The sequence below is a fragment of the Somniosus microcephalus genome, unplaced genomic scaffold (genome assembly GCF_052327205.1).
Source record: "Somniosus microcephalus isolate GS21.2 unplaced genomic scaffold, FLI_Smic_1.0 unresolved_chr2, whole genome shotgun sequence".
NCBI classification, from domain to species: Eukaryota; Metazoa; Chordata; class Chondrichthyes; order Squaliformes; family Somniosidae; genus Somniosus; species Somniosus microcephalus.
The window spans coordinates 86,019,351-86,044,617 of record NW_028225180.1 but is presented as its reverse complement, the minus strand read 5'-3'; the positions used below and the strand labels follow the sequence as shown (position 1 = coordinate 86,044,617).

General features: G+C 44.5%; 2 protein-coding genes across 2 annotated transcripts in view; one reads left to right on the top strand and one right to left on the bottom strand.

Annotated features, from left to right (window-relative positions):
• Positions 1-25,267, top strand: part of LOC147092941 (ADP-ribose glycohydrolase MACROD1-like) — a 1,295,420-nt gene that overhangs the window by 59,198 nt on the left and 1,210,955 nt on the right. The gene's annotated exons all lie outside the window — the stretch shown is intronic.
• LOC147092942 (leucine-rich repeat transmembrane protein FLRT1-like) overlaps positions 18,116-25,267 on the bottom strand; it is a 213,639-nt gene continuing 206,487 nt past the window's right edge. The window contains exon 2 of the mRNA XM_085976265.1: positions 18,116-21,785. Coding sequence (XP_085832391.1) covers positions 19,790-21,736 — 1,947 coding nt within the window. The 5' untranslated portion in view covers positions 21,737-21,785 and the 3' untranslated portion in view covers positions 18,116-19,789. The remainder of the gene's footprint in view (positions 21,786-25,267) is intronic.

Here is a 25,267-nt window from a genome sequence, read left to right as displayed (position 1 = left end):
AGAGGGTGGAGCACACAGGGCGCGGCCGGTGCTTCGAAGCCAGGCAGCGTTCGGACCTAAGAAGAGGGAGGGAAGTGTCCCAGAGGGTCCGCTCCACGACGGGAAAATAATAAAAGAAAAAGAATCAATATTTAACGCGCAAGAAACCGTGGAAAGCAGCGCTAACAACAGCGGGGAAGAAGGCAAAGCGCGGGAGGCGCCATTTTGTTAAATCGGGGAAGAAGGCAAAGCGCGGGAGGCGCCATTTTAGATTTGCAAGATGCCGAAGACTGGCTGTATCACTGCTTTTGATAATACATTAGAGGACTGGACCACGTATGTGGAAAGAGTCGAGATATATTTCGAGGCTAACGAAATAGCGGAGGGGAAAAAGGCATCGATATTGCTAAACTTAATGGGCGCTAGAACGTACGGCCTATTGCGGGACCTGATTACTCCAGCCAAACCGAAGGCGAAGAGCTTTAACAAAATTGTTGCTGTTCTACAGGAACACTTAAACCCTGCACCGCTGTTGATAGCAGAAAGATTTAAATTCCACAGGAGAACTCAGCACAAAGATGAGAGCAATGCTGAGTATCTTACGGAACTACGCAAGCTATCAAAGCACTGCCAGTTCGGAGCAGGACTGGCAGATACCCTACGGGACAAATTTGTCTGTGGACTCCTGAGTGAAGGAACACAGAAGAAGTTACTCTCAGAAAAAGAGCTGACGCTAGATAAGGCTTTCAGCGTGGCAGTATCGTATGAAGCAGCAGCCAGGGGAGCTGCAGAAATTCAACAAAAACCACAGGAATACGGCACCCACGAAATGACACGGGGATTTGCAAAATGTTATCGCTGCGGCAGAACTAACCATGACCAGAAGGACTGCTGGTCCAAAGACAAAATATGCAGACAATGCGGGAAGATTGGACACATTGCATGAGTTTGCAGGTCTGGGAAGAAGACCAGCGACAACAAAAAGGCTACTAAGGAACCGTACAAGAAAGTACAAAAGATGACGGACAGTAGTTCCGAAGATCAGATGAGCGATAGTGAATCCGGAAACAGGAGACTAAGCTGTCTTAAACTTCACAATGTAATCGCAAAAGAGGATCACCGAACCATTTGGGTCACCCTCACGATAGCAGGGTCCCAAGTTAAAATGGAATTGGATACAGGATCAGCGCTAACCGTCATGAATTGACGAGACTACGAGCGGCTATTTTCACACATACCCTTGAGAGAGACATCCATCGTCTTGACGACGTATACGGGGCAAAAAGTATACCCCAGAGGAAAAATAAGGGTGCCTGTCGAATACAATGGCAAGAAAATACGGAAATTGTATCTCTACATACTGCCAAATGGTGGACCACCGTTATTGGGACGGGAATGGATCAGGAAGATAAACTTAGATTGGCATTCCATTCATGCAATGACGGTGGACGGTAAAAAAGATGAAGACGTCACTCCTGGACGATTGTCAACAATCTTAGCTAACGCCAAAGAGGTATTTCAACAAGAACTTGGCACGCTTAAAGGCGTAACCGCCTCGATAAAAATAGAAGAGAATGCAGCTCCCAAGTTTTTCAAAGCAAGACCGGTACCATATGCAATTCGCACAGCCGTCGAGGCAGAGCTGGAGAATCTGGAGAAGGCGGGCGCGTTGTCTAAGGTCGACTGGAGCGAGTGGGCGACACCCATCGTTCCTGTCATGAAGAAAACGTTAAGCAATAAGCCCGGAGAGCCAAGGAAGATTCGCATCTGTGGAGATTTCAAGGTGACGGTGAACCCTGTCCTTCGCACAGTACAATATCCTCTTCCAAGGATAGAAGACATCTTCGCCTCACTGTCTGGAGGGAAGCGTTTTACAAAAATTGACCTAGCACAAGCATATTTGCAGATGGAGGTTGAAGAGTCCTCTAGGAAGTATCTCACGATAAACACTCACAAAGGTCTTTACCAATATCATCGATTGGTATTCGGAGTAGCATCAGCTCCGGCGATATGGCAAAGAGCGATGGAACAAGTCCTGCAAGGGATTCCGGGGACTCAGTGTTACTTGGACGACATCCTTGTAACAGGTGAAGATGACAGTGAACACCTTAACAACCTAGAACAGGTGCTCACTAGACTACGGGAACATGGGCTGCGAGCCAACAGCCCCAAGTGCGAATTTTTAAAGAAACAGATATCGTATTGTGGCCACGTAATTGATGAAGAGGGGTTACATAAGTCCCCTGACAAAATCGAAGCGGTTGTTAAGGCCCCAGCGCCTGAAAATGTGTCGCAACTGAGGTCATTCCTCGGGTTGGTGAATTACTATCATAAGTTTTTGCCGAATTTGTCGACAATTTTGCACCCACTGAACGCCCTGCTACGAACGGGGGTAGCATGGAAATGGAGCGATGATTGTAAGCGTGCTTTTCAGAAGAGTAAGGACTTAATCACTTCAAGGGAAGTATTGGCTCACTACAACCCAGCACTGCCAATCAGGCTGGCGTGTGATGCGTCTCCCTACGGCATTGGGGCGGTACTGTCACATAAATTCCTTGATGGTTTAGAGAGGCCGATAGCTTTTGCGTCACGCTCGTTAACTTCTGCCGAGCGTAACTACGCCCAGATTGACAGAGAGGCCCTCAGCCTAGTGTGGGGGGTGAAGAAGTTCAATCACTATCTGCACGGTCAAAAATTTACTCTACTAACCAATCATCAACCTCTTGTCTCTATTTTCAACCCTCAGAAGGGCGTACCGATAATGACGGCACAACGGCTGCAGAGATGGTCCCTTTTCCTAGGGGCACACCAATATGACATCGAGTACAAAGGAACTAAACAGCATGGAAATGCTGATGGATTGTCACGCCTACCGTTGCCGACGGTGGAAGAAGACGACCTTGCAGTGGATCCAATGGAGTTATTCCACTCGACCATAGTCGAATGTCTCCCTGTGACGAATGCAAACATAGAAAAGGAAACACGGAATGACCCGACACTATCACGGGTCTATGATTTAACGGTGAAGGGATGGCCAGCACATGGCAAACCACTGCTGCCAGCATTCTCGCCGAGAAGGGAACAGCTGTCAGTGTGCAGAGGAACCTTGATGTGTGAATCCAGAGTAGTAATTCCACCTAAGTTGACGGATAGAGTGCTCAATGAGCTTCATGAGGGTCATCTGGGTGGGGTAAAAATGAAGAACTTAGCCAGAGCGTTTGTGTGGTGGCCGGGAATTGATAGAGAAATCGAAGAGATGACCAAGAGCTGTGCAGGATGCCAGAAGGTCCAAAACGCCCCACCACAAGCTCCTCTGCATCCATGGGAGTGGCCCTCATCTCCATGGCAAAGGGTGCACATTGATTTTGCTGGTCCCTTCATGGACTCGATGTTTTTAATTGCGGTGGATGCACATTCAAAGTGGCCAGAGGTAATAAAAATGTCCTCAACCACCACGGAAAAAACGAGCACAGTTTTGCGAACCATATTCGCCAGGAATGGGCTGCCTGAACAGATTTGCTCTGACAATGGACCACAGTTTGTGTCTGAAGAGTTCCGGAGGTTCTTAAAGAACAATGGCGTTAAGCATTACACATCTGCCCCATATCATCCAGCCGCTAATGGATTGGCCGAGAGGTTTGTCCAAACATTCAAGAAGGCTATCAAGGCAATGTGTAATGAAGATATACTCCTACAACACAAGGTGGACAACTTCTTGTTTGCCTACCGGAATGCGACACATGCGGTTACCAACCAAACTCCAGCCATGATGTTCTTCAATCGAAGACTACGATGCCGCTTGGATTTGGTTAAGCCAAACGTCTGAAGAGATGTGGAGAACAGGCAGTTTCAGAATATGAATGAAAGGCCGACCAGGAGTTTTAAGATAGGTCAACCAGTTTTGGCCCGGGACTACCGCACTGAGAAATGGCAGCCAGGAACGATTTGTACACGGCAAGGACCTCTCATGTATACTGTGGACGTTGGAGAGAGCATTGTAAGACGCCATGCTGACCAGATTCTAGAGTCACTGGAAAACGTCAACTCCACACCACGATCTGATACACCTGGCAATGAAATCGACGTACCAATTGCAGCTACCGCAGAATCGGTGATATTGGAAGCAGATGAACCAAACAACGACATTGATCTCGACTCAACATTGCCAGAAGAACCTGATACCCGAAAGAGGCGTTATCCAGACAGAATCAGGAAGCCTCCTCAAAGACTGAACTTATAATTGCTTAAACTTAACCAATGTATCTAGCAACCGTAATTGTGATTGTAATTAGTTATCATTTAGTTGTTCAATGAATGTTATGTACTGTTTATCTAAAAGGGGAGGAATTGTTGTGTATGTACCTTTAAGAGAATAACTGGTCTCAGACTGCAGTACCGTCAGTGACCACCCCTGTATAAAAGGCGCTAGAGAGCCTCTGTTTGTTAGTTTCGCTATTGACTTCCACCAGTAAAGACTTGTTTGAGACACGGACCAGCAGGAGTGAAAACAATCATTCACGGACTTAACAGGTCCCAGACCTGAAACGTTAACTCTGTTTCTCTCTCCATGGATGCTGCCTGGCCTGCTGAGTATTTCCAGCATTTTCTGTTGTTATTTCAGATTTCCAGCATCCGCAATATTTTGCTATTATACGAGTCAGAAACCAATCCAGTTTTAATTGGCAGCATGTTTTAAAATGTCCATGATCTGCCTCTTGGCCCTCCTGACATTGAATATTAAATTTTTAGCAGTTGGAGTACGCACTGCATTGCTTCAAAACCTCTTCCCCAGTCCTGCTGGAATTCCATGAAACCTCTCCTCGGACCACGCCCCCCCATTCCCACATTGTAGGGCTGCCTCCAGACCTTGAGACCTCCTTCTCCCTTTCTGCCAGAATCCAGGAATCATCATTCAGTGATCCAATGATCATCGAACCTCCCTCTTTAGTGTTCCCAAGACCCCCCCCCCCAATCCCAGTGCGCCGAACCCTAGGAATGCATAAAAGGAAGTTGTCACCATTAGCACACTAACTTAGAAGGTGCCTGGGATCTTTTCGTAGTCAGAGTCGAGTTGAGAGGTGTAGAAGGTTCTAAGCTCAATGTTGGCCATCTAATGGACCAAGATTCACAGGTGCAGTAAAATGGAAGAACGTTGCTCATAGATTGTGGGTTTCTATTTAAGCAGTGGCCTTCCTGGAACCCCAAGCACCAATGTAAAAGTGCCAGTGACTGCTAAGAGCTGTGCCAAACTGCCTTAGATGATTGTAAGAAGTCACACAACACCAGGTTATAGTCCAACAGTTTTATTTGAAATCACAAGCTTTCGGAGCGCTGCTCCTTCGTCAGGTGAAGTGAAGAGATGCATAAAGACACAGCTTATATAGTCAGAGAATAATGCCAGATGATTACAGGTAATCTTTCTAACTGCCATTTATCACACCTCGGCAGAGAGATAATCACAGCAATCAAAGGTGTGAATGGTGTCCAAACAGGTCAGTCAGGAAAACATTACATCAAAGAACAATGAGGTGGGGTCACAAGGGGTCAAATGTTGCAGAAGCTGGGGTCTGTATGAAAAACAAAAAACAGGCAAAAAAACTTTTTTTTGCTGGAAATCACAGCAGGTCCGGCCGCATCTGTGCAGAGAGAACAAGCCAATGACGACTCGAGTCTGGATGACCCTACGTCAGGTGGGGTTACATGTAGCGTGACATGAACCCAAGATCCCGGTTGAGGCCGTCCTCATGAGTGCGGAACTTGGCTATCAGTTTCTGCTCTACGATTTTGCGTTGTCATGTGTCTCGAAGGCCACCTTGGAGAATGCTTACCCGAAGATCGGAGGCTGAATGTCCTTGACTGCTGAAGTGTTCCCCGACTGGGGAAAGACGCCCTCGTAAGAACGGGATATGACGCTCGACTCGTTGATCGACAGTTCCGACGGGCCACAGCAAAAAATCGCATAGACCTCCTCAGAAGACAAACATGGGACACAACCAAAGAGTACCCTTCGTCGTCCAGTACTTCCCCGGAGCAGAGAAACTACGCCATGTTCTTCGCAGCCTTTAACATGTCATCGATGATGATGAACACCTCGCTAAGGCCATCCCCATGCCTCCACTACTCGCCTTCAAACAGCCGCCTAACCTCAAACAGACCATCGTTCGCAGCAAATTACCCAGCTTTCAGGAGAACAGCGACCACGACACCACACAACCCTGCCACGGCAACCTCTGCAAGACATGCCAGATCATCAACACAGATACCATCATCACACGTGAGGACACCACCCACCAGGTACATGGTACATACTCATGTGACTCGGCCAACGTTGTCTACCTCATACATTGCAAGAAAGGATGCCCCGGAGCATGGTACATCGGCGAGACCATGCAGACACTGCGACAACGGATGAACGGACACTGCGCAACAATCGCCAGGCAGGAGTGTTCCCTCCCAGTCGGGGAACACTTCAGCAATCAAGGACATTCAGCCTCCGATCTTCGGGTAAGCATTCTCCAAGGCGGCCTTCGAGACACACGACAACGCAAAATCGTCGAGCAGAAACTGATAGCCAAGTTCCGCACTCATGAGGACGGCCTCAACCGGGATCTTGGGTTCATGTCACGCTACATGTAACCCCACCTGACATAGGGTCATCCAGACTTGAGTCATCATTGGCTTGTTCTCTCTACACAGATGCGGCCGGACCTGCTGTGATTTCCAGCAAAAAAAAGTTTTTTTTGTCTGTTTTTTGTTTTTCATACAGACCCCAGCATCTGCAACATTTGACCCCTTGTGACCCCACCTCATTGTTCTTTGATGTAATGTTTTCCTGACTGACCTGTTTGGACACCATTCACACCTTTGATTGCTGTGATTATCTCTCTGCCGAGGTGTGATAAATGGCAGTTAGAAAGATTACCTGTAATCACCTGCATTATTCTGACTATATAAGCTGTGTCTTTATGCATCTCTTCACTTCACCTGACGAAGGAGCAGTGTTCCGAAAGCTTGTGATTTCAAATAAAACTGTTGGACTATAACCTGGTGTTGTGTGACTTCTTACATTTGTCCGCCCCAGTCCAACACCGGCATCTCCACGCCTTAGATGATGTCTCTCCAGTTCTTAATTTTGTATCAGGAATGTCCAGTCTTTGGTGTCTCTCTCCAGATGGCCGACATCTGAAAAATCAAGGTCACATCCGCCCTGTTTATACGGCAAAGCAGATTCAGCAATACTGGCATAACCGGTGTGTACTGGGCCATGTTTGCAACTTTATTGTTGGAGCATGGCCTGTACAGGCCAGTGATGTCAAACATGTAGCCTTTCCAGGACCAGATCCAAATGGTAGATTCAGCAGCAAGTGCCACTGCGGGCAACATTTTACCTGCTCCACTTAGAGTGAAATAACCTCCTGAGGAGGGGTTTGATGTCTTTGATGGCACTGCTGCTGCATAGTTTATGCTGTGAAAGTGCTTCCTGTAAGATAAATGGGGTATAAAATGAATTACAGAGCAGCTTATTGCAAATTTACATTTGTGAATTATCTTGTTCTTTTTTTGCGCAGGTAAGAAATAATCCCTGAAAGGCTTTGCGGACCGCTTTTATATTTAGCAGTTCCTCAGAAATCCTCCTGTGTGTTAATACAATTTCAAATTGTGTGCAGACCAAGAAGCACGTCCCCATTGCCTGTACAAATTATTTGTGGAGCTTTGCTCTGTGTGCTTAGAACCAGCTGCTGATGTGAGTGCCTTAAGCACTCCTCGTCGGTAATGTAGGCTTGAGATTAAATAAAAGGTTTCATTTAGGATTCCACGACTAATCTGTTAGAGAAGGTGGGAACTTCAGCAACAGCCTAATTGAAGTGCTCCATTTATTTCGGCATTTCTTTGAAGTGAGAGATGTACTCGCTGATCTCTGGGGCATTTTGAACTCTGAATAAATTCTTCTTCATTTTTTAAAAGTAACAGCAGTGGTGACGAGGGCTCGAGTTTGAGAGATTCTTTAACAGTGAACTTGAGTTCTGATTAAGTGTGTTATTTTTCTTTGATTTTGCACATTAGGGCAGAAATTGTGAGGCTTTGCTGCTGGTGCAATGTCTTGCGACTTGGGGTTGTAGCCCTATTTTCGATCCACGCTCTGGTCTAATGAAGATGTGCACTGGCAACAGAGCTTTGCATTTTCTGCCTTATATTCTAGTCTTCGTTACCTCAGCAAGTGAACTGTAAATGTTTTTATAATTGGGAAACCTGACTGAAGGACCAAGGCATTATAGGGTGGGACATGACCAAGATTGAAAAATAATACAAGATAGAAGACAAAGGTAATCAGAAAGTAGTGATTAGATGACGCCAAGATTGCGTCTTAAAACTGTGGGCTGGGATCAGATTGTACAGTTTGGGGCTGACGTGCACTGTGCCAAAGAATGGTAGGTTCAAGCTTGTTGTTTCCCAACGGTGTATTACTGGTTTCGACCCAAAACGTCAACTCTGTTTCTCTCTCCACGGATGTTGCCTGGCCTGCTGAGTTTTTCCAGCATTTTCTGTTATTATGGTGAATTACTGATGTTGCTGCAACTGAGCAGCTGAGGTACTTGCTGATCAGAGGTTAGGCACTTTCCCACAGGAAAGGAGAAGAAAATCAAGGGATTGAGTTAGTCTTGGTCATTCTTGTGAAGTAAAAATAGAACGTGATGGAAAGACCTGAGTTGTTCATTCAACATCTGAAAGAGAAAAGACAGATGAACATTTTGCGTGAGGCTCTTCTTCAGTACTGGTTTCTGATCCCGACCTGTGCATTTTCAGAATTTCCTGTTTTTATTTCAGATACACAGCCAGCATTCATGGGGTTTTATTCCCATCGCTCTCATGCCTATGGCTGGATCAAAATCGTTGGGAACAGGTCATATCCCACCCTCTCTTCAGGGTCGTGGTGCATTCCATTGAGAGTCTCTTAAAACCTTGAATACACACTCAGAATTGTTTAATTCTTAAATATTTGTCCAGATATATGATGGAAGATAAATGAGCTTCGCCGTGTGGCCGGCCTCCCACAACACAACAGAACAGAAAACATTGGTCGATCTATCTTCTCTTTCTGTAGAAACTAAAAGTTCCCATCCCCCACCCACCTTTCGCCAGTGATGCATCATCGTGATTATAAAGAGTGATGGCACAATCTGATGTATTCCCCTTTAATTTTTTTTTTGGGCTATGCTGTAATTTTTGATATACTGTGCTTTTAATGATTTTTGTGCTAAATGGCTAGCCGAAGACAATGTAGTTAATAAAACGGTATTTTAAAGTTGTCTGTGACGTAATTACTGCAGATTTATGGAGGAATTATTAGCCGCTGAGTACAAGGAAATTGTATGTTAAGAATATGTTATATTACTTTGGAGTTGTGAAATTAACGGGGATGGAGCCCTCTCGTAATTTGCATGCCATTATGATTTATTGATATGTTCACTTCTGAAATATTGCCAACTAATCTGTAGGCACTTTCATATTATAAAACTGCAGCCAATGGCATTGCATGGTTCCCTTGCCATCAGCTGCACTTATAGAAATATAAAACTGATTTAGCAGCAGCAAAGACTCACTTTCCTGGCAGGTCTTGTAAACCGCTACCAGATTCCTCGATTTTTTTTTTGTTGATCTGGCTGCAGAGACTGGCTCTGGGTGAAAATGCAAATTGGGAAGCCGGTATTGTCACTGTTCTTTCAATGCCTTCATGGATAAAGGCACAGCCTACTAAGAGGATAAGCTGCGTAGACCGGCAAGATCCCAGGATCAATCCCAGTCCGTGCTGAGTTAGTTGATATCAGCTGAGCCACAGTTGGAACAGTGCAGTTGGTCTCTTTGCCCCTGGCCTAGGGAGGGGAAAAGTGAATTAGGCTCCAGCTCTTGATTAATATCCAGTGACCTTTCCTAGACGTGTGTGAACACATGAAGTGAAGGGAGTTGGGTGAGGTATCTGTGGAACTGTAATGCAGGAAGAGGTTGAATTTCCCCCTTCAAGGGTAATGTACCACATCGCCTTGTGATTGCTTCTACACTGGCATTGCAAGAGGCCTGGAGGTGCAGGTCAGCTGATTGTTCTGTCTAGTTTAAACTGGTGATTGACATCCAGTGAAGCCCTAAATAGGGGCAAGAGGAGACAGACAATAGATTGTATCCAGCTTGCAACTGACCAAAGGAGCAATGGACTACGTTGGAGCCCCAGTGTGCAGCATCACAGAGTGGTAGGAAGTGAATTTCTGCCCACAATTCCTATTGCATGGAATTAATTAACCTTGGCAACAACTTGAATTTATATAGCACCTTTAACGTAGGCACTTCACAGGAACGTTACCAGACAAAATGTGACACCAAGCCATGGAAGGCGATATTAGGACAACTTGGTCAAAGTGATTTAAGGAGAGTTTTAAAGGAGGACAGAGGCGGAGAGATTTAGGAAGGAAATTCCAGCATTTTGGGCCTAGACAGTTGAAGGCATTGAGGGACGAAGGAAATTGGGGATGCACAAGGGGGCAGAATTGAAGGAACACAGATCTCGGAGGGTTGTAGGGCTGGAGGAGGTTCCAGAGATGGGGGGTGGTGCGGGGAGGGAAGGGAAAGGTGAGGCCAAGGATGGATTTGAACACAAGGAAAATAATTTTAAACTTAAGGCTTTGCTGGACCGGGAGCAAATGTAGGTGAGTGAGCAGAGGGGTGATGGGTGAACGGGACTTTGTTCGAGTCACGATACGGGCAGCAGAGCTTTGGATGAGCGGAAGTTTATGTCGGGTGGTAGAGCGGAGGCTGGCCAGGAGAGCATTGGAATAGTTGAGTCTGGAGGTAACAAAAGCATGGATGACTGTTTCAGTGGCAGATGGGCTGAGGCAGGGGCATGACAGGTGATATGCAGGTGGAAGTAGGTGGTCTTGGTGATGGAGAGGATATGTGGTCGGAAGCTCGGGGTCAAGTCGGATGCCGAAGTTGCAAACAGTCTGGTTCAGTCTCGAGCAGTGGCCAGGGAGGGGAATATAATCAGTGGCTAGGGAATGGAGTTTGTGCCGGGGGCCAAAGACGATGGCTCTGGTCTTCTCAATATTTAAATGAAGGAAATTTCTGCTCATCCAATACTGGATATCGGACAAGCAGCGTGTCAAATAATGGGACTGTGGAGGGGCTGAGAGAGTTGATGGTGAGGCAGAGCTGGGTGTCGTCAGCATACATGTGGAATACATTAGGGGAAAAGTTCAGTTGCTTTGCGCCTCCCGTTAGCGCCCTAAGAGGGCGCTAATGGGGCGCAAAGCATCTAGCGCCCGGGTGCGGTGGTGTTTGCGGCGCTAGCAAAATTGACCAGACATTTTGTGGCGGCGCTAAACACTACCACCACGATCCCCTGCGCTCGCAGATCGTGACGCCAGTCGAGCGTGCAGCGCCCCGGACCGGATATTGAGTGGTTCCCCCCTGCCTTACCGCCTGCCACTAGCAACGACAGGTTGAGGGGAGCGTTTTGCAGTCAAGAAGGGACTGGGGGAGCGCTATTTAAAGGCGGCCGCTTCCTGCCTTTTTTTGTCGGTGACATTTTTGCGCCACGCATTCTGAGAGAGAGACTTCTGGAGAGATTCAACGCTGTGTGAAGGAGTTTTGGGTACTGAGCAGCACTTTGCAGGTTCATTTTGATTTGACCTTCCTTGCATCGATTTAGAAGAGACTATGGGGGCTGCACCCTGAGCTCTTCCCCTGGGCCTCTCCATTGTTCTTTCCAGCAGATTTGATGTACAGGTCTCTCCAGACCGAGATTCAAGGCTGCAATGAGCAGGGTGTGGATGGACAGCAAGATCGACCCTCCCCTTTAAGAACTGGCCGGCGCCAGTGTGTCTGTGTTCCATTGCTGACTGACATCACATGAGCTTCGCCACTGCTCTGAGGTAGCGCCTCACTCCTCGGCATTCGCGCCTTAAGAGAGGTGTGTAGCGCCTGATTTAGTGCTCCAATCACCTCCAGGGGCGATAGAAGCCAAGTTTGCAGTTGGCGGCGATAATTAGCGCCAGGTGCTAAACTTTGCGCCCGGCCGATAATTGCACCCCAAACGGGGCGACACCGAATTTCTCCTCCATTGTGTTTTCAGATGATGTCACTAAAGGCCAGTGTGTAGATGAGAAATAGGAGGGGCCAAGGTTGATCTTTGGGGGACCCAGAGGTAACGGTGCAGGAGCCTTTGCTAGGAGATTCCCTGGCTATGACTGGATGGATGATAAACCAGGTGAGAGCAGCTGGACAACGGAAGAGCGGCGTTGGAGGAGGATGGTGTAGTCAACCATATCAAAGGTTCCAGACAGATCGAGAAGGATGAGGAGGGACAGTGCACCACAGTCACAGAGTATGTCATCTAGGACTTTGATAAGGGCCGCTTCAGCAATGTGGCAGGGGCGGAAACCTGATTGGAAAGTTTTAAACATGGAGTTGTGGGAGAGATGGGTACAGATTTGCGAGGCGACAATACGTTCAAGAACTTTGGAGAGGAAAGGGAGGCTGGAGATGGGACGGTAGCTTGCTAGGACAGAGAAGTCAGTGGATTGTTTGAGGAGTGGGGGTGATTATGGTAGATTTGAAAGTTCAAAATGCAGTTGTGGGGAGGTGCTGAGTAGAGGCCAGATGTTTCTTACAGGCAAAGTAGAAGAATCAACAACAATAACTTGCATCGATATCGCGCCTTTTATGCAGTAAAACGTTCCAAGTTGCTTCATTTTAGTGGAGGAGTCACCTCATTTTACTCTCGCACACTTCACAAACCCTGGTCATAGAGCGTTGTTGGCAGAGCCTGGGAGCAGGTCTCATTATCTTCTGGCCAAGGGAGGTTGTGTGGTATCGGGAGACTTTGGAGAAAAATATAATTCACAAAGTTAAGTTACTAGTGATGGCAGTAAGCACTGAGTCTTTATTTTTTAAATTTTATTTTGAAGAGAACAAGGAAATTTTCACATTTGTATGTACAAGGAAAAAAAGTCAGCATGTTTCAGTCTGAACACACACTTAACATTGAAATTTCAAGGCACCTACAAAAAGAGGCCAAAGGGCTTCACAATGCACTTTGGTTTTGTCTTCTGAAAATCCTTATTTCGGTGTAGTAATTCTCATGATCAAAAACACAGCAAGCCAACCCTAAACAATGCAACATCTAGAGAATGAAGAAGGAATGACGATAACTTTTTTTTTATAATGGCTATTGAGCTTAACTAATTAACCTGCTTCCCTTGATTTATTGTCTTGTGTAGAACGTGATTATTCGCATTATACAACAGATGCTAGAGCTGATAATTCATCTTTTTTGGAAGCGAGTGCAGCATATGAAACTCTGTATTTCTTGCAGTTCCAGTATTTGCCCCCCCCCCCCCCCCCCGCCGTGTTCTCTGAAGTTCATTTTCATGTGTTCGCTCCTTGTCCCTCAACCTCCACTCCCAGATTTGAACATTTAGAAAGATGGGTGCAGGCAGAATTCACACTGACTTTTTGACCCTCTGTGATATATAATGCGCAGCACCTCTTAACTAATTTTAGAAAGAAAAAAAAAAATCCCAGGGCAATTCTCTGCCAAGATATACATTTGTCCAGACCAGCCTGAGAGTGGTAAATAGGGCTATGCAACATTATATTGTTTCTGCAGTCAGCTGCCCCTCCCACCGCTTCTTCGTATTCTCACTGGACTGTTCTGCCACTTACGTCCGAGGTATGTCAGCCTGTGCAGCTCATGACCCCAACCAAGAGAATTATTTTATTTGATAAGCAGGGTGCCACATACATTTTTCACAGTACAGTGTACGTCACAGACAAGATTTTGATCTCATTTAAGTGGTTGCTTTAGGATTCTTAAGTAATCGCTTAGTCTGGGATTTACATTAAACGGAGAACATAGCTAGCTATTTCTTTTTTACTGCAATTAAGGAAATGTTAGCGCAAAGAACACTTTGCACATTGGCACCAAATTAATTTTGATGAGCAGCAATAGATTCTGAGTGCGAGATGGTGTGAGTCTGAACAGAGTTTAAACGCAATCATTTTAAATTTGCAACAGCCTACACCTGCGGGAATATGGCAAATTTTAGATGTCAGTACAAATTTCCCTGCAGATGGTGTTCTGGTGACGCTATTATGTATATAAGTCTGGCAGACGGTCAGTAGCCGTTATTGTGCTGAAAATGAGAAGTGAATTGTGGTAATCTTTGGCTGCTCCTAGGCTGCCTCCTTTTGCCAAGTGAAAACCAGATAGGAATTAAAATGGTGGAGGGGAGGGGGGTGCGGGGCAGGTTAGGGGTGGAATCAAGGCTGGCGTTCTGAGATTTGCTTTGCTGATGGTAAAAATTAATCAGAACTTTAATTTTTAAAACGTCATTCTGAGGATGTGGGCGTGGCTGGCGAGGCTGGCATTTATTGCCCATCCCGAGTTGCCCTGAGAAGGTGGTTGTGGGCCACATATTTGCTAGGCCAGAGGCCAGCTGAGAGTCAACCACATTGATGTGGGCCTGGAGTCACACAAAAGTAAGGATGGCGGGTTTCCTTCCCTAAGGGGCATTAGCGAATAAGTTGGGGTTTTTAACGACGATCCAGCAGCTCCACCACGGTCACTTTTACTGATAACCAGTTTTTAATTTCAGATCATTTTTAATTGAATTCAAATTCTCAAACTGCTATGGTGGGATTAGAACTTGTGTCTGGATTATTAGTCCAGTTATTTAACCACTACACTTCCACACCCTTACGACCTCCATTATTAATACTTCCACATCATGAGTCACAGAAATATACAGGAAAAAAAATAACCTTTATCTTCGAAATAAAACTGTTGGTGTCTGATTTACCTCCCAGGAATGTCCAGATAATCTGCTCAGAATCTTGACTGTGGTGAAATTAGTAGGTCGCAACCCTCGATTCTCCCTGGTGCTTTTTGGTGCATGCACTGAGATGTTAAATGACATTTAATTATTCTTCATGTTTCTATTTCAAACTAAGTGGCTCCAAAAAATATTCCTTGGAAAGGGAAAAAGACGTTTTCTCATGTAATGTTGCTACCATATGTTGTGAAAGGATAGACATATGCTGGGAAACACCAGTTCAGCTGAGCTTTTGTGGTAGAGTTTACCCACAAATGCTATTGCAGTTATGGCCCCAGCTGTACAAAAATAAATAAGTCTGCTCACCATGGGCACAAGACCATTTGCTCATGTTTCAAGAAATGAAGACCAAAAAATTAATTATTTACAAAATAGAAGGATTGTTATATTTGTGTGAATTATTTCTTGGATTTTTGTGTCACTTCGGGGCTGATGGCCCTGAGTTCATGTGAAGTAGGTTTTATTTATTTCCAAGTAATTGAGAACAAAGTGACATTGTTGTTAGCAAGTGAACTAAGCTGATGGCGGTATGACTGACCTAGTGGGCAATGTGTTTACCCTCTAATTCTTTCACGATACTCTGGCTGACCAGTTGAGGAGATGGGATTCAAGACCTGATGGGAAAAACATCGACATTTTCGTTCACAGGCCAGTAATGCTGCATTATTGCAAAATGCACAAGTGCATTGCCCACCACAGCTGGTCAAAGAGCTAATGCTGCAGTTTGCTTAAGGAGCACATTGAAGAAAAAACATTCAATCTAGAGCTGAAGTAGATTTATAACTGAATAAATACATGCTTTCTTTGGGAGTGGGGAAGGGCTATTGGGGGTGGAGTAGTCAGATGACAGGAGAACACCAGTAAAGGTTGGATTGTGTATTCCTTTAAACTCAACAATCCGGGAAAGACGAGTGAAGGCAACACTTTTGAGAACACCAGTAAATCATAATGGTGAGTGTGTGACATGTTTGTACTACATGAGAAAACCGTGCGTAATTGTGAAATACACCCCGCTGTACACTCTAGATTTTGCCCTTCCAAACCTGATTTGTATTTGAAGAGAGGATTTTAATCTGTATCACATTCGGGTGATGTACTGATGATCACAGATCTCTTGGTGGCGGTGGTGGTTGTAATAATTTGAGGCGATGAACTGAGAATAAGTACATTTACTTGGCCTTAAAAGTTATAATGCATTAGTACCAGTAACCAAATTGAAGAGAATATATTTCGGGTAGGTTAGTCATGATGTTGCATATGGTTTGCAGTAGGTGTTGAATCGACAGGCCAAAACTCAAAGGTGCTGTGCCAGAGTGTGTTTGGACATCGGTTCAGTTCCTGACCTTGCTTGTGCTGCCCGGGGTGGCTGCTAAATAGATGAGAGGGAAGGAAGATTGGAGAGTCCTCCTGCTGTGCAGCACACTTCCTGGCTGCAGGGCATGCTGGGAATTAAATTAGCTGTCCACCTTTTTGAGTGCAAAATTGATGTGTTGCATTGGAGGAACTTAAGAGGAGAGGAGTAAACGTCAAGTTGACTAAATCAAGCACGTGTACACGTTAGTCTAGTTCCGGCCTGTATTGAGACCTGTCGTTTTCCAGTTAGAACTCCTCGTACAAGCAGAGATGTAAAAGAATCCCCCCCCTCAATTTTCTCCCCTTTCCCGATGGGTGACCCTTCTGCTTGGCTAGATGCAGTTGCAACCATGCCAGGTGCCCTTTGCTACCGTCGCTGAGTCTCCGGGTGCCAGCCTGGAGAGGAAGCCTCAGTTGGTAAATTGAGGCACATTGCAGGTGCGCCTCATCGCTTATTTTCTCCCTCTGTGATTGGGCCAGCTTGGGATCTTCTTGCTTTGTATGGCTCATTTAACTCACTGGGACATTGAGGGGGTGTGATATTTATTATCCATTTATTTAACTAACATTGCAGCAAATGCTGTTCATGACATGAGATTTTCAAAATAATTAAGCTGAAGCGTGGATGGGTGAATAATGGATGATTACAGTCCTTGCACCAAAAATGCCTCCGTTCCCTGTTTGTCAGCCAGTAGCATTGTTATAAATCTCATCATCATCAAGAAACTACTCATGAAATAACACTGGACGGCCAGCTGGTGGCGCCGTCCAGGGAGTATAAATACTCGGGCGTGGGCCCAGCTTGCTCAGGGACATTTTGTAAGACAGGAACTAGTGAAGTACAACTAGACCTCCATGTTCTGAAACAAGTTGATTAAAGCCTTGCTTTATACTCGAACCAAGTGCGTAGTGAGTTTTATTACGTCAAGCATAGCATTGAAAGATATTGCCTTCCTTCGTGGTCAATGTTATTGCGCTCACAAGGTCTGGGATGCTCAGGTATTCAAGTAATATTGGTGCAGATCCTCATTCACGCTTGGCTGCTAGGAATGATTTGTAAATCAGACCAGTGGAAGCATCTGGCAGCTTTGCTGTTTGGTGGAGTGATACTGTAAAGATTATTAGTGGCTCATTTTTCTCTCTCGTTTTTCCTGTTTTTGAAAATGGACCACACCACAATGAGGTGTGCTACCAGTTTAAAGCTGTAAATCCACATTCCTCTCAAATAATGGTGCTGAGAATTGGGATCAATATTTTATTTCATATACTACGCCTTGTGCACTGTGCCCAGCATTTTAATTATATTCTGGGAGGCTGACATGTTTTGCATTACATTCTACTTGATTTGTCTCTTTAAGTGATACTTTTATTTTCCAAAAAAAAAAGTTTTAATTTAAGGGTTTATTATACTTTCATCTCTTCTGAGGACACTTATGAAAAGAAATACGCTAAAATTGCTGTGATATGCCTCTAACTCGGGTGGTTCTGCCTCCGTCCAGACCAACTGGTGTGACAGACACAACAATCTCAACCACATCATGTATGTCATTGTCCGAATAGTCAAGCTGCAGAATGTTCAGCCCATCTGGAATGTAAATGCATATCCTCATACTCTTGGCAACATTCTGCTACATTACAGTCAGCCTTGTTAATTCCAATTCTGAAAGTAATTTAAAACAAATTGGGGGGGGGGCAGGGAAGTACAGTAGTCATTGTTCTCATTAAAATGCTCTGATTTAAAAAAAAATCAATACTTCATGGTTATTTAATAACAAATTAAGGCTGGGAAATGGTAGTAAAAGGTTAGATGACATAACTGCAATTACACCATCATTAGTGTGGAAGTATGATTTCTCACTTCCAATATTTATGGGGTCATACAAGTGTTGGAACATTTCACATCTTGAGAAAAATGATTTATTTAAAAGATCAGTTGTAATTCGATAAACACAATTTTAAAGATTATTTACAGGAAAGTCATTATCGGAGCTTCAAATGATTTCTCAGTTACTCTCCAATCCGGGTCACCGATGTGTCTGGTCGGCAAAAGTGTAGAAGGAGTTGAGGCTCTGAGCTCAAATATTCAGGAAAGCCCCGTGAATAATATTCAGCGATCAAATGAAAACCTTTTGGAAGGGAGGAATGGGGATCAGCACTTTCAATAAAGACTGTATGTAAGAACTCCATTTCTGGATGGTCTCCGGTATCACCTTTGCACCCTCGCATCCTATATAAAGATGTCAAAAATATGATCTTAAAATGAAAAGCATGGGACTCCAGATCTTAAGTTATCAGAAGCTCAGACACTTGCGCACCCGTAGCATCTTAAGAGATACTTTCAATTGATAGTGTAACCTGCTAGCACCCACACCATGTTTAACGTCAGCCTGGGTTTGCTTCAGTTTGAGGCTGTTCCTTTCAAAATGTAACTTCCTTTTAAGAGGAAGAGTATTTTGTTCTTGGGTAACCCTTTGAGTACTTGATTTTCCTGGTCACATTTCAAATGGCATTGTTTTCATCAAAGCAAATGTTCTGTGATTTTTCTTTTGGAACTTGCAGATGCAGATTTAGCCAAACCTTGCCCAAATCAATTGCAACAACATGTGTAAATATTTCTACGGTTCGTGTTATGGGAAAATATGCAACCACGGAGCAACGCTGAGGTTCACCGCGTTATTCGAAAAAGTGTGAAAATTGTTCGTTTTTAGGTTAAGAAAATGTTTTAGTTGAAACTCTTCCCACAATAGTCCTCAAAGGGTTAAATTGAGGATTAAAATTGATAGCGCTGCTCGCCAGATATCTATAGTACATCCATTTTGACCTGACATTTAAGGACATGTAATTCACGGCTTAGATACACACTTTTTATCTATAGGCAAAAGTCTAACTTGATTTTTTTTTTTTAAGTTTCAGCAAAATTGTCTTTAAAAATAACTATGAAAGTCCATCTCTTCTTCCAATTATGATTAAGTCCTAAAACAACACAGTAAAGAACTAAAATATTTAAAACTATTTTTCTCTTTTTTTAAAACACCATAGCAGAATTAAAAAAAACAAGACATCAACAAATGATTCTGCTAGAAGTGGTGGGGCGGCAGGGGGACCTTAAATCCTGCACAAGGAAACAGGAATATATATATATGTGTGTGTGTGTATTTGTTGAGCCTTTTGCTTGACTATATACTGTAAATCTCCAAGGTGAGGGGGAAAAAATCATTGCGTATGAATTCTTCTCCAAGACGTTCGCCTGTGTGACACTAAAGGAATTTGGAGCCTTATGACTGTGTATTTCCAAAGTAGGCTGTTCATCCTTTGTCCCGCTTCTAACCAAAATGCAAAAAGAAAAACTGGCTTGTACACAATTAGGTAGCTGTGTTTTCTTTCTAAATGTCCAGCTTTTTTAATCATTTAAGCATATTAAATATAAATTATGTGACAAATGTACAAAATATTGTGCCAGGCATTTTCTGCTGGACTTTGTGTGTTTTATCCCTAACATTTTTCATGATTCTTTTTTTAAATATCTTTTGTTTGCAGTGCAGTGGAGATGATCACGCTATGAGGCATCACTGCAATCACGTGTAAGAATATTCAGCATCTGGTATCCCACCGTCTCTGTAACCTCGGTTACTGCTGAGGGCTGTACTATGAGTGTTCTTGTAAAGACTTGTCCCATTGGATGGAAATATGGTGTGAATCACATATTCCTCCTTTGGTCGCTGTTGGTTGTTGAGTGGAATCATCTGAAAGCCACTCCCTCTGATTTCTAAAATGGAATTGTCTTTCTTTGTCCCCGCTTCTGCATAATCATCCTTTTTCCTACAACCTCTGTTGTACGCCTGATCCTGTGAAAAAACATTCCCATTGTTGTTGATGTAACAGCAGAATGCAGCAAGGACGACGACAATGAACACCAAGGCTGATGCGCCTCCAATAATACCAGCCAGTGGAAGGCCTACTTGGTCCGATTCCTCTTGCTCCCTGTTTAACGCTGTGGTAGGACTATATAAGTCGGCAGTCTCTGCTTTAGCACAGACTGGCGTTTCATCCCTTACATAGAAGTTGCTGGTCTCCATTGTAACCATGCATATGATGTAGGTTGACTTGGGCTCGAGGGCTGTGAGAAGGTATTCAGTCTTGTCTCCTTGTACCAAGGTTTCAGTGATGGAACCTACTGATGGGTTATGGTCTAGTCTGAGCCAACTGAGCCTGAAGGATGTGACTGGTAGCATTGTCCTCCATGTTATACGAATGCTGTCAGCAGTTAAAGGCATCACATTAATAATTATCGGCTTTGCTCCTGGCCCTCCTGACAAAGGATAGTCCACAGCTGAATCTGGTGGCTTCAAATTTGGTCGTCTTGGTTTGTACGCGAAATGTAATCCTTGAGTGGCAGTAGCTGTACGAACAACTGGGGTTGTTTTCACAACTGTGTTGCTGCCGTGCAGGCTGATCTCAAAGCAGTCATCCATTTCTGTATTGATGTCTTTGACCGCCATTCCTCGAACTTTATCAGGCCCTTGGCACATAAGCCCTCGCACGTTGACGTGAAATGCAGTTGTTTGTAACCAGTCTCTCAGCCACATCATTTTGCAGCCACAATACCAAGGGTTGTTGCGCAGGAGTAGCTGACTCAAGTTCGCCAGGTCATCAAAGACTCCTTTGGGCAAAGTTGTTAAATTGTTGTTGGACATGTCCAACCGCTGAATCAGTCTCATTTTAGAAAAAGCATTGGGTGGAATGTAGCTAATGAGGTTATCCTGAAGGTACAGCTTTTGTAAGTTTGAGCCAGGTAGATTTGGGGGTGGAAAAATGAGCGAGTTTCTGATCAATGAAAGTTCAGTCAGATTTTGAAGCCTGCTGAAAGTCTCATCTGCTATTCTTTGATTAGCTAACAGATTGCCGTCCAGTACCAAGCGCCTCAAGTTGACCAAGCCTTTGAAAGCATACTGTGGAATGGTTGCAATCCGGTTGTCATCCAGCCTCAGTTCCTCCAGTGTTTTAGGAAGGCCAGTGGGGATGCTGCTTAGATGGTTCCTGGACAAAAAGAGCAATTTGAGGTGCTTACTGTCAGCAAATGCATCTTCCTCGATGCTGACTGTGGACACTGAGTTATCATCCAAATGTAACTTTTCCAGCAAGGGAATCCTTGAGAGTGCGTCGTGCGTAATGGCCCGAATGTTGTTGTCCTGAAGATGCAGCTCTTTCAGAGATCTGGGAAGGTTTATAGGAAACTCATCCAAAGCATTTTCATAAAGATAAATCACTTTTATATTCAATAGATTCTTCAGTTGGTTTGGGATCCCAGCATTGTTGATCTGGTTGTTTTGTAGGAAGAGAGTTGTAGAGTCTTCCGGTATTTTGGCAGGAATGGATGTCAAACCTCGGTCGTTGCAGTAAACAAATCCATTGTCACATCGACACATAGAAGGACAAGTAGAAATAACACGTGGCATCAAAAGCGCGGGTATGACAACCCAGAGCAACAAACTTTTCTTGATATCCATTGTTTGTAGCAGCATTTGGAAGTAAAATTACTTGTAGTTTATATTTTCGTTCACGTACAATGATCTGTTGGGGGGAGGAAGTACAAAATACACATTAGTTAATGTACATTTTCTTCCCTCCACCCTCCCCACCCCCCCCTCCCGCTTTTCTGTTCCATACACCATTCCCCAAACAAGAGGGCAGATAGGTCATTTCACTAGCCCCCTGCCACTAGGTGGGGGCATGATGGTTACTTATCCCCATAGCACCAAATTGCCCCGTCTACATTAATGAGCCATAGCAGATGGCTGATAACATTACAAAATTACAGCTGACTGCACACGTGTGGTTCCCCCGTCATCAGCTACACTTGAAAATTTAAAAGGGCCAGTTTACATGGTTGTGGTGGCAATGGAGACCCACTTTTTCTTGGATCTTTTGAACTGTCGGCGGATTTGCTTCTGCATGATGGCTAATGGAGAACAGCACAAGTGGCAATGTAAACCAGAAGGAGCCAAGCTGGTACAGTGTTAATCTCTTGAAACTGGAGCAGTAATATAAAAATGCCATAAAAGTGACATTGCTTTCATTAAAAAAAATACATCCCCTACGTTCACATCCAAAAACTAAGATGCCAAAAAGAGTAATGACAAAACTAATCTTATCAGGCAATGGCTCAACTCTATAAAATTTGACATATAATTAGAAGCATGCTCAAAATGTATTAGGATTTTGAAGTAGAGTCCTCCTTGATGTCATACTAAATTAAACTTTTGTTCTGAAAAGATAGGAAGATTTCTTTTTTCTCAAATATTGCTACAAGTACTAAAAAGACCAAATGGCATTTAGGATTACAAAATTCAGAGCAATTCCATGAGTATCTCATATATAGATGTATGAAATAAGATTTACTCTATTTCATTATTTATAAACTAGCAATTATTTAAATTTGTTATTCTCCAGTTCCTTTAAAACTAGAAACCATTGCCATAACATTTTTTTCACTCGAAACAGGAGTAGGCCATTCAGCTCCTCGAGCCTGCTCCACCATTCAATTATATTATGGCTGATCTGTACCTCAACTCCATTTACTCACCTTTGCTTCATACTCCCTAATACCCTTACCCAACAAAAATCTATCTATCTTTCAGTCTTAAATTTCAATTGACCCAGCATCCATAGCCTTTTTCGGAAGGGTGTTCCAGATATGCGCTACACTTTGGGCAGGATTCTCATTCAGGAGTTGGGTTGGAGGCGGGACTACAACTTTTGGGGTTGTAGTCCAGCCTCCATCGAGATGCGGCCAATCCACGCGATTTTAACTTGATTGACCTTGTGGAGCCCGCCCAGTGGTCTCAGCAGGCCAATTAAGGGCCACCCGGCAACAGGTGACGTCACAGATTGAAATTTCATCTGTCAAGAGGTTTTGACAGATGAAATATCAACGTTTCACAGCTGTTTGAAGCTGTCAAACACTGACAGTCTTACTTCTAACCTGAGTCCTTCTCCACAGACTCAGTTAGAAATCTCACCGGCACAGAAAGCTGCAGGCTGTCACCTTTGACAGATCGCAGCCATTCTGCTTTCTGTGCCAGTGAGATGAGGGACTCCCGAGACCTAAAGGAAGGAAGGCTGAAAGTTAAGAGAAGGTATGTAAAACTTATTTACACACTTTAGACACACCAAACACACTTACCTCTGCACTCATGCACCCATCACTCACCTGAACACCGACATCTCGACCCCTCCAAGTCCTTCAACCCGACGGCCCGCCTCCTCTAACTTGGCGTGGTTTGGAGCCGTCGGAAATCCCTCACTTCAACCTTAAAAGTAGGGATTAGGCTAAAAACTGCCTGTTAACTACCTGTTAACAGGCAGTTAATTGGCACTAATCCCTTCCCGCCTTGGGTAGGCGGGGCCCCAGTGCGGGGCGGGTACCCGCCTCCTTTGAAACTGGTATGGAGGCGGGATGGGGTCGGGACCCCTGATTTCGGGATTTTAACCCCCCGCACGCCTCCAATCCCGACTCCACGGCCCAAAGAAAATCCTGCCCTTTGTGTGGAACAAGTGCTTCCTGATTTCACCCCTGAATGACATGGCTCTAATTTTAAGATTATGCCACCTTGTTCTGGATTCCCCCACCAGAGGAAATAGATTCTCGGTATCTACCCCTTTATCCTTTTATACGCCTCAATTAGATCACCCCGAACCTTCTAAACTCAAGGGAAATGCAAGTCTTTTTCAAGGGACTTTTTCCGAGTGGCAGGCAGTGACTAGTGGGGTATCGTAGGGATCGGTGCTGGGACCCCAGCTATTCACAATATATATTAATGATCTAGACGAGGGAACTAGATGTAATATCTCCAAGTTTGCAGACGACACAAAGCTGGGTGGGCGTGTGTGCTGTGAGGAGGATGCCGAGAAACTACAGGATGATTTGGACAGGTTGGATGATTGGGCAGAAGCATGGCAGATGCAATATAACGTGGATAAATGTGAGGTTATCCACTTTGGTGGCAAAAACAGGAAGGCAGATTATTATCTGAATGGCAATAGATTGGGAGAAGGGGAAGTGCAGCGAGACCTGGGTGTCCTTGTGCACCAGTCGCTGAAGGTAAGCATGCAGGTGCAGCAGGCAGTTAAGAAGGCAAATGGTATGTTGGCCTTCATAGCGAGAGGGTTCGAGTACAGGAGCAAGGATGTCTTGCTGCAGTTGTACAGGGCCTTGGTGAGACCACACCTTGAGTTTTGGTCGCCTTACCTGAGGAAGGATGTTCTTGCCATGGAAGGAGTGCAGCGAAGATTCACCAGACTGATACCTGGGATGGCAGGAATGACGTATGAGGAGAGATTGGGTCGATTGGGCTTATATTCGCTGGAGTTTAGAAGAATGAGAGGGGATCTCATTGAAACTTATAAAATTCTAACAGGACTAGACAGACTAGATGCAGGAAGGATGTTCCCGATGGCGGGGGAGTCCAGAACCAGGGGTCACAGTCTAAGGATAAGGGGTAAGCCATTTAGGACAGCGATGAGGAGGAATTTCTTCACCCAGAGAGTGGTGAACCTGTGGAATTCTCTACCACAGAAGGCAGTGGAGGCCAATTCATTAAATATATTCAAGAAGGAGTTGGATATATTTCTTAAAGCTAAAGGGATCACGGGATATGGGGAGAAGGCAGGGACAGGGTACTGAATTTGGATGATCAGCCATGATCTCATTGAATGGCGGAACAGGCTCGAGGGGCTGAATGGCCTACTCCTCCTATCTTCTATGTTTCTAAGTCAAGTTTATGCAACCTCCTTATCATTCATCCCTTTAAGCCTGGTATCATTCTGATTATAGTTCCCCTTTAATTTGAATAGTTGAATCTCATTTATGTAAACAAAGGTGACAGCAGACAATTTTCTCACTGTTGGCAGCCAGTGCAAAGGCGATGCCACAAGAGCAGCATCCATATCAAAGAAAAAGTCATTTTTAATTTGTAATATCACCATCCTGCAATGGCCAGAGGGTGTTGCAAAATATTTTCCTTGCTAGTTTGGTTGTGTGTCAGTGTGGTGAA